Genomic DNA, 19,795 nt, shown 5'->3' with positions numbered 1-19,795 from the left:
AAAAAATAAATAAATAAATAAATAAAAATGACATAAAACGTTCCCCTAGTTTGTAGATGCGATAACTTATTGGGATTTTTTTTTTTACCAAAAATATGTAGCAGAATACAAACTGGCCTAAAAGGATGAAAAATTTTGATTTTTAAATTACTTTTTTTTTGGGGGGGGAAAGTTATATAGCAGAATGTGAAAAATATTGGTTTTTTTTTTTCAGAATTGTCGCATTTTTTGGTTTATAGCGCAAAAAAATAAAAGTCGCACAGGTGATCAAATACCACCAAAAGAAAACTCTATTTGTGGGGGAAAAAAGGACATCAATTTTATTAGGATACAGCGTCGCACGACCGCGCAATTTTATGGTAAACTAACGCAGTAGTGAATCGCAAAAAATGGCTTGGTGATCAAGTGGGCAAATCCTTCCGGTCCAGAAGTGGTTAATAACATTCAATTACAATATGACTTGTGTCGCAATTGTATACGTTGTATTTTTTTTATACTTATTTGCCATTTTTTTCCCCACAAAAGAGGAGTTACCCTTTAAGGAGTGCTCAATGAATTACACTACACGTTCCCTTTCAGCCATATGCAGTACATCATATTGACTATATTTGGACTAGTATATTAAATATATAGGGTGAATTACATTTTGTAAAGCTACCTATCCATATTTTTTCAATTAAAAGCTAGTTATAAAATATTTAGAAAATGCCCCCTTGTATGGCCAGCATAGGACCACGTGTGTCTTTGGTTCACCCACTAAAGTAACTTCCAAGGAAATCCTCCCACGGCATGATTTCAGACAATGTGACAAATGTTTTGCTGTCATGCCTCCTCTGCTAAGTCATGTGTTTAGCACACAAATAGTTTAGTACAGATTAGATAACAAGTATTTCACAGAGAGTGATTGTAATCATTGATGATTCCAGCTCCCAAATACCTGTCATCGCCAAGACTGATGCATTCAGGAAGAGCCAAGCTACAGCCGAACAGCATGATGTGTTGATAGCAGCTGAGGCGGCTGAGATAACTAAAGAACTTTAAGAACATCTCCATATCAATACTCTTCACAAAGGAGAACACAGATTTTGGAACAGTCAGATTGTACGGCAGCATTTGGCACTGGCTGTATGTGAGGTTTACACAAGTTTCTGAAAAGTAAAGGAAAAAAAAAAAAAACAGTCAAAATCAACACAACCACTACACAGAGAATTTACAGTATATAAAGCAGAGGTTATCCATGTCTGGGTGGCATAAAGCTGTATGTGGAGGTAGTTCATAAGAATTAAGGCTTAAAGTGTTACTAAACCCATGTGACAGTATTCACCGTCACTGGAATTTAAAGAGGAAGTAAACCCTCCTCTACAACTTGTACCTATAGGTAAGCCTATGATAAGGCTTACCTATAGGTACTGTAAATATCTCCTAAACATGTACCGTTTAGGAGATATTTACCTTACATGCAGCCAATGACGTCACTGGCGCATGCGCTCTGAAGGAACGGCCGCTGGTGCCGTTCCTTCAGAGTCCCGTGCCGTGACTGTCGGCTCTCGCGCGCCTGCGCGGGAGTGACGTCACCGCGGCTCCGGCCAATCAGATGGCCGGATGCCGCGATCCCGAAAGACGGGCGACTGGACATGTCGCCCGTCATAGAGGTGAGTGAGCGGCACGGCGGGGGCTCGTTCTAAGGTAAGTATTGCATAATGAGCTAATTTGCGATGCATACTAGCTCATTATGTTTTTCTCTTGCAGGGTGAAAAAAAAAAAAAAAAATATGCGAGTTTACAACCTCTTTAAAGACAGATAAGTAATGGTTTGGATTGCTTCATATTTGCCAGCAATATCTCCATATAGAAATATTAAGATTTATTCCCATTTGCCATGAAATGTGTAATTCCTATATGCTGTGTATATTACATATCTTTCAATGTCAGAAAGGTTTTCCTTTTGTTGTGTATTGGGAGGGAATGTGGATTGCCCTCTCTCATTGTTAAGTGCTAATGACCTCCCATTGTTCTGTCTGTCTGCCTTAAGAGAAACGTATTATGAGATGTATATAGGTATGTGGATTGGATGCTAAGGGGGAGGGGGGATTGTCCCACATTGTATATTTTGTACACTGTATGAGAGTGTAAAACTCTGTTCCTATTGGATGGTGAATATTATGTTCAGTCTTCAACAAGGTCCATCTGGGTGGTAACATTGTGGGTGAAAACTGTATATAAGTCTTGTTCAATAAAGTTGTTCTAGAGTTCCTTCACCCTCAATCTAGAGTCCTGTCTCTTATTGGGGGAATCTGCTGCAAGGGATTGCTATTGTCTTCCATACTCCCTTAGAGAAACACTGAGCTCTTGTAAGAGCTTGTGTAAGAGCTTGTTCTGCTGCACTCTATGGGGAAAGAGAGGTTCACCCACAGGAACCTGGAGCCTTGTCGTAGGTCCAGGGTGGGTAGGAGATTGCGAGACCCTAACCAAGCTGCGGCGGTTCGTGGGGTCTGAAGTGGTTACGGTGTCTGGTGGAGTGCTTGGAGCCCTTGGAAAGCACTAGGAGCATCTGTCAACGGAGGTACCCGGTCTGGGGTGCCCTGATCCGTTACAGCCCACAACATTAAAATCAGTGTGTATATGCAATAAAGCATGCTTTTTATACTCATTGTGGAACCTAAGGGGGTAATCCTCTGCATTGTGTAATAAGGCTGTTTGATCCTGTCTTCTCTGACCCTCCCCTTCTTTCACTGTCCCCAGTCCATCTCCTGATAAGACAGAGCCTTTGGAGTCACTCTGTACATGTTCAATTTGGTGTGTATTGCTAGAGAGTTTTTTTATTTTTTTTCTTGAGGGAGTGCATGTGATCAGCACAGGGCCAATCAGCACTGTCCAGACAGAGGGTCAGGGGTCCTGCGGTCTCATAGGATTGTCAGAGGAGAATAAAAACTCATCCTACAAGCTTTAACCAGACACTGATAGAAGTCATAAGACTGTTATATATTGCTGATGAGAAAAGGTATTTAGCAGTTTATATTTACTAAAATTATTCAATTTCCGTGTACTGTGGGAGACCAGATATAGTGAATTCGGGCTCCTGGGTTTAGTAACACTTTAAAGTAAAAAACAAAAAAGCAGCGCTAAAGTGATATATGAAACAATAATGTGTAACACATGAGTGACCATATGCAGTAAAACAAAACAATCTATACATAAAAATCAGTGAAATATAAGTACATAAAATAGTCCAATGAAAAATAGTGCATCAATCCTTCCAGAACAGTGTACTGCAACCGAAAACCATAGAAGGGATCGCCACCACCAACACCCTCCAACACACGCCTCTTACCGAAATTAGCAGGACCATAAATTATAATGGTCTAATGCGCTCAAGCAAGAAGGTGAGTAGAGATGATCATCACAGGTGGAAGACATACCTCAAAAGGCAATGGATCCCATATTAACTTGAAAACGAATAAACAACAAAATTGATTCAGTATGTTGTCAATCTAGTAATAATAATTGTATCTACTAGATGGTGCTTTCTCCTTTTAGGCCCACTAGTTTCCATTTCTTTGGATGTATTCGGGCCGGGTTCATACATCGGTTCATTGTTATCTATTTTATTCCGGCATGCCCAGACGCTATTTAATCGTTCTTGTGCTGACCGTCACTTGGCCCATTCCCCATCGATGTCATTGGTGACGAAACGTGTCGGAAGTGGCTTTGAGGCGATGTCATCACGCATGAAGAGCCGCGAATGAGCGAAGTTTGGATGCCGACAGCTTGCTGGAAGTTTTTGCCATAATTGTCTGCTTATGACCTTTATAAGGTAATTGTAGCCATCTATTTCCTAATAAACACTACAATGATTTTGATGGACTTTACTATGGGAGTATTTGGGATCCATCGCTTTTTGATGTATGTCTTCCACCTGTGATGATCATCTCTACTCACCTTCTTGCTTGAGTGCATTAGACCAGATATCACTTTAGCACTGCTTTTTTGTTTTTTATTTCTGTTTGGCTGGTATAACAGTTTTTGAAATAGCTGCTTTTTTGTATTACCGCTGAGCGCTGATTCATTTTGTTTTTTTTGAACACTTTAAAGTGGTTGTAAACTTCTGAGTTGAAAAATAAACAGGGCATATCCCTTTATAAAACAGTATCTCTCCTGCACTCGAGTGGAAAGGTAAATGATCTAGGTGTTTTTTTAGGCACAAATGGAGCGGTCTTACTGCCCTCCTCAGGACCAAGGGTATCCAAAAAGCACTACAAGAAAACGACAAGAGAAGGGCACACCAACCTTGTGCATTACCACTAAAAAACTTTATTAAAATCAAAGAAGGTAGCATTCAATATACTCAAAAAACATAGGATATGTACAAGCATGTAGGAAATAGGGACTGCTCGCTTCGAAGACACTTCTCTACTGCTGGATAGCGTGATGGCATCCTCACAACCTTGTATGGCCATACATTATCAGTATACATTTGTGAGTATATTGTACGCTACCTTCTTTGATTTCAATAAAGTTTTTTAGTCGTTTTCTCATATCCCTTTATAGTGTGTACTTGCCTCTATCCAAAGCACTGTCTCCTCTGTCTTCCCTATGCTATCTGCACACCCCCTTCCAGCACACAAAAGGTAATTGACAGCCTCAGCTGTGCATGTTTTCCTATGGGACCATGTAGGGGGCGGGTGTCCTTGCCCTCCTCTCTGTGATGTGCAGTGTGTGACATAAAAAAAAAAACCTTTTACCTGTGTGTTTTAGACGTTGTAGAGAAGAGAGGGCTGCAGATAAACATGTACAACTTATGTAGGAGGGCTTGTTTCATCTCTATGAATCACCTAAGGCTACAGATTACTTCAGTGGGTATATGTAAGGGTTTACAACCACTTTAAAGCCCAGTTCCCAAAAACGTATAAATTCTCCCTTGCAGTGGGGCTGTGCCCAAACTGCAAGGATTAACTGCTCGTTTAGGTCAAGGAGGCAAAGAAAAGATGATTTACTTACCCCCTTGCTCCAAGCAGTATAAGGCCCTGATGTCATCAAGACCATAGCTGGGTCCATAGCCCTGCACTAGACATGATGACGTTGAGGCACACTCCACCGCCACAGGGATAGGGAGCGCCTTCTGCCAAGGGAGTGGAGAATCAGGTAGGTAAACTGCTTTTACTCTCCCCTAGAATAAACAAGCAGTTAACCATTGCAGTGCAGGCACAGCCCCATTGCATGAGTGTATTTTCCAATTTTCGGGAATTGGACTTTAACCTCCCTGGCGGTATGATTGTTTCCGATTTTAGGTGCTGAAAGTGGTACTATTATTTTGCATGTAATTCTTAAGGACGAGCAGCCCAAACCAACTATTTACATATGATTTTTTTTTTACTGTGCGTTCTTCTTTATAACATCTCGGGTATGATAAAGTTTGAAACACAAAATCAATATATATATATATATATATATATATATATACACACACACACACCGGTGCATCTCATAAAATTGGATTTATCATCAAAAAGTTAATTTTTTTCAGTTATTCAATTCAAAAAGTGAAACTCATATATTTTATATATGTAGATGCGTTACACACAGAGTGATATATTTCAAGCATTTCTTTCTTTTAATTTTGATGATTATGGCTTACAGCTAGTGAAAACCCAAAATTCAGTATCTCAGAAAATCTAAATATTACATAAGACCAGTAAAAAAAAGAATTTAATACAGAAATGTTGGCTTTGTGAAAAGTATGTCCATGTACAGTATAGTATGCACTGAATATTTGGTCAGGGCTCCTCTTGTATAACGAATTACTGCATCAATGCGACGTGGCATGGAGGCGATCAGCCTGTGGCACTGCCTATGGAAGCTCAGGTTGCTTTGATAGCAGCTTCCAGCTCATCTGCATTGTTGGGACTGGCATCTCTCATCTTCCTCTTGACAACATCCCACAGTTTCTTTATGGGGTTTAGGTCAGGCGAGTTTGCTGGCAAATCAGGCGCAGTGATACCATGATCATTAAACCAGGTATTGATACTTTTGGCAGTGTGGGCAGGTACAAAGACCTGCTGGAAATTGAAATCAGCATCTCCATAAAGCTGGTCAGCAGAGGGAAGTATTAATGTGCCAGAGGATCCCCCTTGCCCCCCCATCTTATACTTACCTGAGCCCTATCTCGTTCCAGCGATGTGCACATGAGCAGCGGCAGACAAGGTAGCCCGGGAGCATGCCTGCATGAGTGCCCCCATAGAAAGCAGCTTTCTATGGGGGCATTCACTGAAGAGGTGGAGCCAGGAATGCTGGCAGGGGACCCGAGAAGAGGAGGATCGGGTAGATCTGCGCAATACCATTGCACAGAGCAAGTAAGGAGAACATGCCTATTATTTTAATTAAAAAATATCGAAGCTTTCAATTTTTATTAATTTATGGTGCTTATGATAAATCACTAGACTGGTGTGTCCAGTATTTTTGTCTTTTCTTTGAAATTATAGATTTCCCCAAGAGAACCACAAAGCCATGAGTGGAATCTAGGCACCATATGGATTGGATGGAGCAACGAGCCTCCTTGTAATCTTCAGAATACTGTGTTATGTTTTGTTATACTTTTTCCACAGAATTACACATTTAATTTGCCAACCTCTCTAAGTGGGCCCCCCTCCACCTTCAAGCTCCATAGCAGCAATATGGGTTGTTGTATATACAGTTCTGCCACTGGTTAGTGGATAACATATGTCTATCTTTGGGCACTATTGCCAATGGTTGCTCTATGATTGACTAACAGATTCTACATGACGGTGCATAAATCAGTATGCTCACACAACCATGGAAAAACCATTATATTCTATACTACACATGGGAATCAGTGGTGTGATGTGCTGTAGAATTAAATATAAACATCTAGTCACTGACCCACTTTTATACTAATTTGCAGATGCTAGAAGAATATAATAAATGATAAGCAAAGAGCAAATCATCTTTTATTAGTAAAGATCAATGACACCAAAACAGTTGTCACAAGACTAGGTTAAATAACATTAAAGCGAGGCAGTCATATTAGTCTTCATGTGTCTGATGGTGACCACATACTCCATAGAAAATGTTATATCTCACATGGAAGATTATAGAAACATGGTTATTACTGCAAGTTTTCAAACACAGTTCTGGGTTTGTTTCTGCTTGTCATATTAAATTATCTCACTGTGTCCTTTTTCTTTTTCTGTGGGTTCTTTAGAAACCAAGGAGCTGCCTTCTATTATAAATAATATGGTTATCATTACTTTTTTTTATATAGCACTAGCATATTCTATATCATTTACTATTTGAGGAAGAAAAAAAAATGGGTCTTAACTATTCCCTCTTCTATCCAAATTGAAATAAAGAGTTTCGGCTTTACAAACGTATATTTTGGGGTCTATGTATAAAAGGTTTATTTTACAAATGTCTCAGCATTCGCCGAAAAGTCACATAAACACCTGAAATGTTTGTAAATTGTTATTATTATTGTCAAATATGTTTGAAATGTCAGATTTAGGCTACGTTCACATAGGGGCGATCCGACTTCGTGGGGCGACCTCCGAGGTCGCGGTGCGAGCAGCGCGCCGTGACCTCGGAGCGGCCGCCACGGACTTCATAACATTGAAGTCTATGGCGGTCGCCTCCGGGTCGACTTGTGTCGCTCCTATTAGAACGGGTCCGCAGCTTCCCTATGGAAGGCGACCTACGGCGACCTGTGAGGCGACCAGGTCACCTCACAGGTCGCCTTAGTGTGAACGGGGGCTTAGGTTTTGCTTTTTGCAAAGCAAACATAACATTCCCTAACATATAATATTATGTGAAAACAACCTTAAAAACATGCAACCAATGGAAAAAATAGCCTAACACTATAGGTAAAGAACATTTGACCAGAGGAAATAATATAAGGGTCTATCTGAATAGTGTACAAAGTGTATGGAAATTTCTGTGCTCTCTTGGTATGTGCTGCAGGTGGGTCTGTAGTTAGGAAGGTTCAGCAAATGGCTGAACTTTTAGGTGTTTGGTCAACTGAACCTTAGGGTTACAGTGGAAAGTTAAACATTTAGCTGCAATACTACTACCGCTACTAAATGTTACATAGTTACATAGTTTCATAGTTAGTCAAGCTGAAACAAGACACAAGTCCATCTGTCTCAACCAATAAAAATAAAAAAAAACAGTAAAGAAAGCCCAACCATACAATCCCATATACACAATCCTATACCCGCAGTTGATCCAGAGGAAGGTGGAAAAAACCCCCAGCAAAGCATGATCCAATTTTCTACAGCAGGCGAAAAAAAATCCTTCCTGATCCCCCGAGAGGCAAACGGATATTCCCCGGATCAACTTTACCTATAAATATTAATACCCATTTATTATTATGTATACCTAGGAAAAAATCCAGGTATTTTTTAAAGCAATCTAGTGAGCTAGACAATAAACAATACATTTTACTTGGGGATAATGCACTATAATGCACTATTTGTGGCCTGCCTTGCTTTTCTCTCATATGTGGAATTGCTGTGGATGGTAAACCGAGTGCAAGTGCCAGGAGAAACTTTCCCATCACTTCAAGTACAGGGAAAAAGGAATGATTTGAAACGCTCTTCATTTCATTACATCTGGTAAGGAGCTGCCTGGTTACTTGGTGAATGGAATATTGATTCACCCTGAGTTTTTGAGGTGTCATCGGAAGTTTCTTGGAAACGATTATCATTTATATGCCCTTTTTTATCTTTCATTCTGGTAAGAAGCACATTTAAGAGGTGGTGGGAAACTGTCACACCTTGCCGAAATCACTTCATCACCAGTTTATTTTCGTCACAATTTCTACATCACTATTCTCTTTGGAAAGAGATTGGATTTTGTTCAGCACTTGTTTTGGACATTAATATTTGCTGTATAGTTTTTGTTCAGCACTTGTATGAACACTCACCATTTTTTGCTTAGCAATTGTATTCACTTGGTGGATAATACACTTAAGGCCCGTACACACGTGCAGATTGTCGGCCGAAAAGATTCGGCTTGTTAGTATGATGCTTCCGACAGCCGACAGCGCACTTTCGGCCGAACAGAATCTGTCTTGCAAGCATTAAAATTTTTGTATGCCGACACCAGAACGGCCGATTGTTCGCCAGTCAGTACAGAATTCGGCCGACAGACAGCAGATTTGCAAGACTGGGCATGCTCAGAAAAGAAAAAAGACAAGGAAAGTGAACCATCACATGACATCACTTCTGCAGTCGGCTGTTGTTGGCCGACAAAATTCGTGTGCAGTCTTTTGCAGTTTTCAACAGACAAGACAGCCCTCGGACAAAAGACAGCCGATCGTTCGGCCGACGATCGGTACGTGTGTACGGGCCTTTATTGTTTTGTTTATATATAAATGCTTTATTATTATTTACATAAACACCAGATCACATTGTATTGCACCAAATTAATTTTCACAATCTAGTGAGCTAGCCAGAACCACCTCCGGAGGGAGTCTATTCCCCATTTTCACAGCTCTTACGGTGAAGAAACCTTTCCATATTTGGATACGAAATCTGTTTTCCTCTAGACGCAAAGAGTGCCCCCTTGTCCTCTGTGCTGACCTTAAAGTGAATAGCTCAACACTTAGTTCACACTTAGCTCCCTTCTCAGCACTCCTTGTTGTTAGGGAGATGACACTCACCAGCTGTCCAGCATATTCAGCTGTCAGTCAGGTAAGGATAGTGTTAAAAAAGAAAAAACACTTGCCCCCCCCACCCCCCAAATTCATGTCAAGACCTTTAGGTCTGGTATGGTTTTAAAGGAGAACCCCACAAAAAAATTTTGTGAAGTCTCCCCCAAATTCCAAAGCAGACCCTCTATTTCCGCTGGAGATAGTGGTTTCTCTGTTCTGCCGCGACTCTCTTAACTGCTCAACTCATTCTTGACTCATGAACACTATCATTGATAAATGGTCAATGAACAATTAACTTGCCCCTAAAAGAACTATAGCAAGGTTAAACTAAACTATAACAGATGTACTAGAGCAGGGATCTCTAAACTATGGCACTCCAGCTGTTACGGAACTGACTAGGCATGATGGGAATTGTAGTTCCTGAGTAACTCAAGGGCCATAGTTTGGAGACCCCTGCACTAGAGTCTCTAGAACAGCATTACCTACCTTTGAAGATAAAAAGGGTCCTTTTGTGCATGCTATGTATACAACCCCAAAGGCGGGTGAATGTACGCATTTCTAGTGAATGCAATACCCTTGAAGGTGGCCGATAATATCAGACGTCTGCAATTCAATGTTGGCCAGCTTTTGATGGGGCCCTTCTTTAGGTGGCGCACATAAACTGTCCTTTAAGAAGGTGGGTTGTTAAGTAGGAGCAGTCTCTAATATGTTAGCAGTGTGTAGTGGTCGTTAAGACATGTAGTTCAGCTCACCACTTCTGAGTAGTCTGGTCCCAATAGTTTGGCGATCAGCAAGTTCCAGCAATCAGGTTCCAGTGACTCTCTTGGCCTGAATCCTCACACAGGGTGCAGTCTCTGCTCCCAGAGATGCAGAGTTTCCTTCTCTCAAGCTTAGTCTCTCAGGGCAGCTCTGGCATACTCAGGTGCAGGCCTATCCTCCCCCTCTAATATGGGTGAACAAGCAAAACAACAGGTCCTCTTAGCTCCGCTCCGCTAGCTCTGGTTCCCCGGCTGTGGGCACAGAACCCAACATTAGGTCTGTGCCCTTTGCTCTCCTCTTTAGACTGCCCGATCTGGATCAGTCTGCATGGGAAAAGTGGTGAAACCCCTCTCCTCCAGGTGCAGAGATTTGTGGGAATTGAAGTCCACAGTCTGTTAGCCTACATTAACAAGTATGGTGCAGCACCCCTTTAAAAACAGCACTTTCCATAATCCATGGCATCCGACATCTGGCATCATATCCTCTCTAAAGTTTCCATTGGCTCTTATTCTCGCACCCAGTGGCGTAGCGTGGGTTGTCAGCACCCGGGGCAAGGCAAATAATTTGTGCCCCCTAACCTGCGGGATTTTAGCACTTGAGTCTCTTCCACTAGATTAGTTAAAGAAACCCTTGCCCCCTAAGCACTTTAGAGCAGGCCAGGGTACCCATAGATCACCTTTTAGAGCAGGGTCCCCATAGATCCCCCTTTAGAGAATGGTCCCCATATAATCTATGGGGACATTTCTCTAAAGTGGGGAATCTATGGGGACCCTGCTCTAAAAGGGGATCTATGGGGACCCTGGCCTGCTCTAAAGGGGATCTATGGGGGCCCTGGCCTGCTCTAAAGGGGATCTATGGGGATCCTGCTCTAAAGGGGGGAATCTATGGCATAGATCCCCTTTAGAGCAGGGTCCCTATAGATCCCCCTTTAAAGCAGGCCTGGGCAGGTCCCCCATAGATCCTCCTTTACAGCAGGCCAGGGTGAGGTGAGGTCCCCCATATAGATCCCCTCTTACAGCAGGCCAGGGTGAGGTCCCCCATATAGATCCCCCCTTACAGCAGGCCAGGGTGAGGTCCCCCATATAGATCCCCCTTACAGCAGGCCAGGGTGAGGTCCCCCATATAGATTCCCCCTTACAGCAGGCCAGGGTGAGGTGAGGTCCCGTCCCCCATATAGATCACCCCCTTTACAGTAGGCCAGGGTGAGGGGGATCTATATGGGAGACCCCGGACCTCATCTCACCCTGGCCTGCTGTAAGGGGGAGATCTATATGGGGGATGGGACCTCTCCTCACCCTGGCCTGCTGTAAGGGGGGATCTATATGGGGGACCTCACCTGGTCCCCCATATAGATCCCCCCTTACAGCAGGCCAGGGTGAGGTCCCCCATATAGATCCCCCCTTACAGCAGGCCAAGGTGAGATGAGGTCCCGTCCCCCATATAGATCTCCCCCCTTACAGCAGGCCAGGGTGAGGTGAGGTCCTCCATATAGATCCCCCCCCTTACAGCAGGCCAGGGTGAGGTGAGGTCCTCCATATAGATCCCCCCCTTACAGCAGGCCAGGGTGAGGTGAGGTCCGGACCCTGGCCTGCTGTAAGGGGTGGCTCTATATGGGGGACCCCAGACCTAACCTCACCCTGGCCTGCTGTAAGGGGGGATCTATATGGGGGACCTCACCTCACTCTGGCCTAGGGTAAGGGGGGATCTATATGGGGGATCAGGTCCCCCATATAGATCCCCTTACAGCAGGCCAGGGTGAGGTGAGGTCCCGTCCCCCATTTAGATCTCCCCCTTACAGCAGGCCAGGTTCCCCATAAAATAGATCCCCTTTACATAGTCTTCTCACTCAGTAGTCAGTCAGACAGTCACTAGTACAGCCAGTAGTAATCCTACCTTTTTTTCACCTGTGTCCCGACTCCCTACCACAGGCTAGGTTTTCCTCCTGCAGCACCACTGTCACCAGACTCTCTGGCCTCTCACCTGCCTTCTTTGCTGAAATTGCTGACTCCAGTCCTGTGACTCCTCCTCTCCGCGCCGGCTTCTTCTACTGCTGGCCTGGTGCCTGGTGGTTCTCTCCCACGCTGCGCTGGGCGGCCGCTGCATGGGTTAGTCCCTCCCCCAGACAGTCCCTCGGCTCTCCGCACCCACCGCACGCCTGGCCTGTCTCCCCCCTCCCCCACCACTCCACAGTGGGCGACGCTGGCTGGATCAGATTCGGGAGCTGAGCGGCCGAAACGAGCTGCCAAGCCGAAGCCAGCCAGCAGTGAGAGTGAGCCAGGGGCACTGCAGAGAGCAGACTCAGTGGGCAGCGGCAGCCAGCCTATGACAGAGTGAGTGACATGACACTGCAGAGCGGATGCGCCCCCCCAGATGTTGCGCCCGGTGCGGCCGCCTCCCCTGCACCACCCACGCTACGCCACTGCTCCCGCCCTCTGTTTGGATCCAATCTGCACTGCCAGAAGGGGGGGGAGCAGGAGCGGGGGATTTTACACCATCCACTCTCACAGATTGTGGTGGGGATCTATTTACTGCACACAGCAGAGTGTGAAGGAGAAGAGTGGGCACATGAAGGAAATTGAATTCGCTGATCGCAGCCAACAGCATGGAGTACAGGAGAACCAGCACTGACACTTCCAGCTCGCTCCTCTGTAACATGGCCGGCAGCACAGTGGCAGGGGGGAACGGGGGCAGGAAATTACAGAGCAGGCTGTACCCACCTACACAGACATGAATTTTAAGGGGAAAACTCATGCAAAAAACAGTAGTAAAAAAAATATAAAGCCCTTCAGTATCCAAACCCTTATCTGAGCATGAAGTCTGGCCATGTGGGTGTCGGGGTCTGCAGGCGGGGGGCTTATTGAAACCTGAGATCAGCCTTTAAAAATTACTGAAGAACCAAATACCCCCCCCCCCCCACGTGAATAAGTAAGGGATGTCATAATACCCCTACTCATTCACAAAAAAAATTAAATAGCAAGTAAACACACGCACTTAATGTGTTCTTATTTTTTTTTATAAAAATGACTTATTGCCAAGGTTGTGAGGAAGAGGTCCTTGTGCTCGTCTACATGGGGGAAAAAAATCAGCACATGTCAAGGTCTTACCTTTTCCTCCTGTTGGCAGCCATCTTGGACAAGTGCAGACTGCTGCCTCTTATAAACTATGATTGCATCATCACTTGCCTGCTGCCTGGATGTCGCACAGTGATGATGCTGTACACCTAAATATATCTATTACCTGATGAGTTGCAATCCTTGCCCTTGCGTTTTTGCTCGAAGGTGCTTCTCTGCTAGCAGTCTTCTGTTCTCTGTGTTCCTCTGTGTATGACCTGGCTTGGTTGACGACTCTCCTGGCTCTATACCCCGTATGGGCAGATGATCCTGCATCAGCAGACGACCCGGCATCAGCAGACTACCCGTTTCTGGACTCGACCTCGGCTTGGATGACTACCTGCTTCTGAACTTGACCCCGGCTTGTTCCTGATCTCTCTTCCTCACTCTTGCTGTGCGTTTATTGTTGTTTGCCTCAAAGAGATCACCTTTTGGGTCAGTTCGCTCAGGTGTTGCAGATGTTGCTTGCACGCACAGTGCACCGTGCTTCGGGTGCCTCTAGGCCGATGGTTCCTCCTGTTGTTGCTCCTGCCTCTGTTGCCGCTCCTGCTGCTGCAGTTGCAGCTGGAGTCACTGTTACCAGAGGGATGACTGGTTCAGCTCCCCTTTACGCAGCGCTATGAGGGGGAATCGAGTCAGTGTCATGGCTTCCTAAACCAAGTTGGCATTTATTATGAGATGGTTCCTCAGGCGTTTACTTCTGATAGGTTCTGATGGTCTTCCTAATATCGTTGATCTCGGACAAGGCCTTGGCTTGGGCAAATCCCTTATAGGAGAACAATTTTTGTTGCCTCCTTTCATAGGGTATTCAATGTGCCTGCTCGCTTTGCCTTTGGTGCAAAGCAGCTCCTGTCCTTTCAACAGGGTATACAAACCGTTGCCGAGTATGCCATTGAATTTCGTACCCTGGCAGCAGAGGTGGGCTGGAATACTGAGGTTCTCGTGGCTGTCTTCTCTCATGGTCTCTCTGAGGGATTGAAGGACGAGATTGTGTTCAAGGATCTTCCTGACGAGCTTGAGGCTCTCATTTCCTTCCTGATTTTGATTGATACCAGCCTCAGGGAGAGACCATTGTTTAAGATGCGCCTGCGGAGGCCTCCTACCAGATTGGCTCCTATGTTTTCTTTCCCACCCATTCCTCCCTCACCTCCCAGGCCTCCTGGGGATGGTGCTTCTGACTGTGAACTCATGCAGCTGGAGTTCACTCGCCTTTCTGAGGCTGAGCGGGCCTTTAGGAGGAGGAATGACCGGTGCCTAGTAGCCAGTTTACCCAGCTTTCTTAGGTATACTAAACAGCTTTTAATAAAAATGAAAGATTTTGAGAGGAGAAGTGAATACAGCTGGCTCACATGTGATGTGATTAGTCTCTACACTTCTATCCCTCAAGACCGAGGCATTCAGGCTGTGGCTTTTTATTAGTTCTTTATGTTCGACGGGAACTGCTATCTCCGGAAGTGCGGGGCTTCTATGGGTGAGGCTCGTCCCTCGGACAGAGCCCATCCCCGATCTAGGTAAAGAGCCAATGAAATTGGCTTTTTACCACGTGACCGGCTGTCAATCACAGCCGGTCACAGAATGTCAACAGAGAACACGGTAACTAGCTGTCACCGTGTTCTCCTCCTCACACACTGATCCTGTGTGAGGAGGAGATTGTGGTAACAGCTAGTTACCAATTACAGTGCACCCCAAAACACACTGATTGCCCCTCCAATAAAGAGCACCTCTCACTAGCCCATCAAAGTACCTGTCACTAGCCCATCAAAGTACCCAAGTACCTGTCACCAGCCCATCAGATTACCCGAGTACCTGTCACCAGCCCATCAGGTACTCTGATGACAGGTACTCGGGTACTCTGATGGGCTGGTGACAGGTACTCGGGTACTCTGATGGGCTGGTGACAGGTACTCGGGTACTATGATGATGGGTACTCTGATGGGCTGGTGACAGGTATTTGGGTACTCCAATGACAGGTACTCGGGTACTCTGATGACAGGTACTCGGGTACTCTAATGACAGGTACTACGGTACTTTGAGTACCTGTCATCGGAGTACCCGAGTACCTGTCATCGGTGTACCTGAGTACCTGTCATCAGAGTACCCGAGTACCTGTCATCGGAGTACCTGAGTACCCGTCATTGGAGTACCCGAGTACCCGTCATCAGAGTACCCGAGTACCCGTCATCGGAGTACCCGAGTACCCATCATCGGAGTACCCGAGTACCTGTCATCGAAGTACCCGAGTACCCGTCATCGGAGTACCCGAGTACCTGTCATTGGAGTACCCGAGTACCTGTCACCAACCCATCAGGTACTCTGATGACAGGTACTCGGGTACTCTGATGGGCTGGTGACAGGTACTCAGGTACTCTGATGGGCTGGTGACAGGTATTCGGGTACTCTGATAACAGGTACTTGGGTACTCTGATGACAGGTACTCGGGTACTCTGATGACAGGTACTCGGATACTTTGAGTACCTGTCATTGGAGTACCCGAGTACCTGTCATCGAAGTACCCAAGTACCTGTCATCAGAGTACCCAAGTACCTGTCATCAGAGTACCTGAATACCTGTCACCAGCCCATCAGAGTACCTGAGTACCTGTAGGAGTAGAAGAATGTATTTTGGGGTGTCATTTTTGTTATGTACATGCTATGTGTTAGAAATATCTGCATGATCATTTAAATGACATAGAAAAGAATCACAACACAAATGTAGCCACACATTGGAATAAGTGTCACCATGGGGACACGTCCAGCCTGGCTGTACAGGGTGTTGAGAGGGTTATCACACCGAAAAGAGGAGGTGACCTGTTTGGGCTACTATGTAAGAGGGAGTTGTTCTGGATCTTCAGTCTCAATACCAGACGGAAAATTTTGAGAAACTCAAAATTCTTCCAGTGCCCAGAACACTTCTGAGATGTTCAGGATCTCTTTTCTGTACCCCATCATTTCCTCTAACCACCACTCCAGATTGCTCCCAAAGTTAGAATCCCCTGACAGCTTCCCATACAACAGTCCCAGGCCGCCATAGCCAAAGCCTTCCGTTGGGCTGTCATCCGCTATCCAAGTGCATGCTTGGGATACATGCCACTGGAGGGCTCTATAGCTCTCTTCCAAACGCATCTCTGCCCAGACCAGCCTTCTTAACTCAGCTGTCTGCTCCTTGTGTGGTTTATTTTCCAAAAACAGCACCCGTAATCCATACTGTGACCAGTACCTTTCCTGGATGGAGGGGAGGATTTTTCCCTGGTGTTGCTTCTCACGGGCTAGAGTTTCCTTCCAGAGTTCCAAGCGGATTTAATCATACCATCCTAGCAGGGCCTGCTCTGACACTAGTGCTGTATCCGCATCTTTCACAACCTCCTTTCGAATTCCTCTTCCATGCTGGCTGGTATCTGTACCTCTCCTCTTCTGCCATCTGGACCTTGGATCCCAGTAGAGGTTTGGATGTCCCAGACTGCAGGAAGAATCCCACCGCTTGCCACCAATGTAATGGAACTGCGACCCACAATGCACCTGTGTGCTTCCGTCAGTATATCGCTTCCTTCAGTCTTGAACATAGATATCAGATATTCTAGCCACCCCCATACAAAACTAGCCAAGAATGGCTTTTATAAAATCTGGAACATTTATTGAACAAACTCACATCGAATATATATACCCCACCAGGTCAGCTGCCTGATTGCATTATAATATGCAGAGGAATATGTGTACAGAAATATCATTAACATATCTAAGGAACAACCAACACAAACAGTATTCTACTTATCCACTAGCAACTAATAGATGACAATGATTTAATTAACTTGAGCTACTAACTAGCAGACGTGCCGTCATCGAGCTCATGAAGTACAATACACATTATTATAAGTGTAAACACATCCCCGCAGTAGACAATAGGGGAGCTAATCAGCACAATCAACAATGTATGGAAGACAGGTGGTTCAGCCGATGACATTAGCATCTGTCATGAGTCTGACTGTGCATAGCAGTCCCCTATTGGCAATAGGCAGCTAGGCCTTTAACATGGATCCTAGGCCTAGAGAGTCCCAGAGTCTGCGTGTCTTGGGGAAGAATTTGGACTTGAATCCAAAGTAACATTACTCCAAGGGTCCCCTCAGCATACACCCCACAAAGAGCTGTGTTCCCTCCCAAGCCAGGGCCCATAGTCAGTAGGCAAGAGACTAGCCTGCAGTCCCCTCGAAAAGCCCCTGTCCTGAGTTTGCCACCGGGCCCTTACAGTGCAAGTGGAAATTCTGAAGACTCTGCAGTAAAAAAGGGCTCTGAGAACCCTGATTAAAGGGGAATGCTGGGAGTGATGATGTAAGTGTGGGCCTTGGTTCCCAGGGACCGCCTTATTCCAGAGTTTCCCTTTATATCAGAGTCTACGGTGTTCCCGATTACATCAGAGTTCTCACTGTTCTTCCTTAAATCAATATCCCCAGAGTTCTCCCCAATATCAGAGTCTGAAGAGTCCCCCTTACGGTGTAAGGGAACTCTGTGAGTTCAGATGTAAAGCGGAATTATCTGGATTCAGATGTATAGGGGAACTCTGCAAGCTCAGATGTAAAGGGAAACTCTTTGGGTTCAGATGTAAATGGGAAACTGTGTGTGTGTTCAGATGTAAAATGGGAACTCTGTGGACTCTGATGTAAGGGGGGGGACTCATATTAAATATACTGTATACAATAAGAATTGTTTTTTATTTACAAAATATATGTATAGTGTATACTAAAAAGTCTTCAGGTTTGGCTTAGGGAAAAGGTGGCAACCCTACCCAAGATGGCTGGAATAGATCCCACAGCAGAGCCATAATAAAGGGTTCTGTGATGGGAGAAAAGGGCCCTAGGATCAGAGGGAAGGGACGTGGGAACAGAGGTCAGGGGAGCCCTTCATAGTTTCTTGCACCGGGACCATGAAGGTTCTAGTTAAGCCTCTGCCTCACATGATTTTACTGTGCTGCCCCTCTTAACATCAATCCTATCCTGTGTCCCAGCCCTGCAGAAAGCCCATACCTCGTTATAGGAATAGAGCTGGAGGAAGAGTCTGCAAGAGCCTGCGCATTGCACCCACCATTCTCTGATGAAGACTTTAATGCCTTGTAGGCTGATTTGCAAAAAATAAATAAAAAAATAACTAAATGCACATCTATGTGCATTTATCATTTTTTTGCAAAGGGGGGACTTAGCAATTCAATTCTCAAATTGCTTTAGGGCCATAAGGCAGGAATACTAGAGTTGTATGTGGACCATAACATTTAAGCCAACCATTGGTGGCTCCGGACCAGCAGAGATTCAAACCATCTATGGGCTAACTGATTGTACCAAAGTCAATCCATCAAACGACTTGGGTACAACCAGCATGTTGGATTTTTACATGTGAGTATTGCCATAGCCGCTAGCAATAATCAAAGTGTTCTCCCGGCAGGGATAGCTCCTGGCATCCACCTAATCCCCCTCTCCCCCCCCCCCCCCCATTCCAAGCGGGAAGAACACAAAACTGACTGTGTTGATAATGGAATTCAGCGATTTTCTTTCCTGCAGAAAAGAAAATTGCATAATCTATGGCCTGCCTTAGCCATACATCAACTACCAATACTAAGGAAAACGATGGTGTTTTAAACACTTTTAATCCACAGCCTGTAGAAAGCTAAATACAGGTGTAACTCATTATCATTTCTTTGTTCTATGGTCAGTGTTTCCAATTTACTCTTTCCTTTGTGCTTAGCAAATGGAAACTTCACAGAAGTTCTGCTTTGTTGACATTCCAGCTCAGGTAGGACAAGGCAATGCTCACTTTACCTTGATGCTAGCTATACAGTTTGGACACTTATGTTTTACATTAGCAGGAATTACCCATGTAAAAAAAAATGCATTTTATTGCACAATAAGCAAGACTTTCACTTTTTTAGTAGTATGAAATGTATTCAGTGGCAGTACAAAAATGTGCAAATAATTTTTCCAACGAATTCCAAATTTTCGGAATGATTCGAATTAGAATCGGTCAAAAAAATGATAGTCTGATTCGAATTCTATGTGAAGAATAGCCAGTTGTTTAGCAGCAGGCTCATCTCTAGTCAATGTAGGCTATTTGATTAGTTAAAGTAGACTTTGCATCAAGGTGTAAGGTCTACTTATTCATTAGACCCCCCCCCCCCATGTAATGTCTGATGGCCATAGGTGAGGGTGATGTCATAACTTATTCAGGGAGATCCTAGGTAGGCTGCGGATCCAAAGTCTTACTAAACGATGCCCCATCAAGGTT

At 44.8% G+C, this 19,795-nt stretch overlaps 1 protein-coding gene across 1 annotated transcript in view; it reads right to left on the bottom strand.

The window, feature by feature from the left end:
• The window catches only part of CORIN (corin, serine peptidase), a gene marked incomplete at its 5' end in the record, with an annotated part of 372,660 nt that overhangs the window by 195,975 nt on the left and 156,890 nt on the right, over positions 1-19,795 (bottom strand). The window contains 1 exon segment of the mRNA XM_082265807.1: positions 938-1,148. Coding sequence (XP_082121933.1) covers positions 938-1,148 — 211 coding nt within the window.

The sequence above is a fragment of the Pelophylax lessonae genome (genome assembly GCF_965119305.1).
Source record: "Pelophylax lessonae genome assembly, chromosome: 1".
NCBI lineage: Eukaryota > Metazoa > Chordata > Amphibia > Anura > Ranidae > Pelophylax > Pelophylax lessonae.
This window is presented reverse-complemented; position numbering and strand designations above follow the sequence as displayed.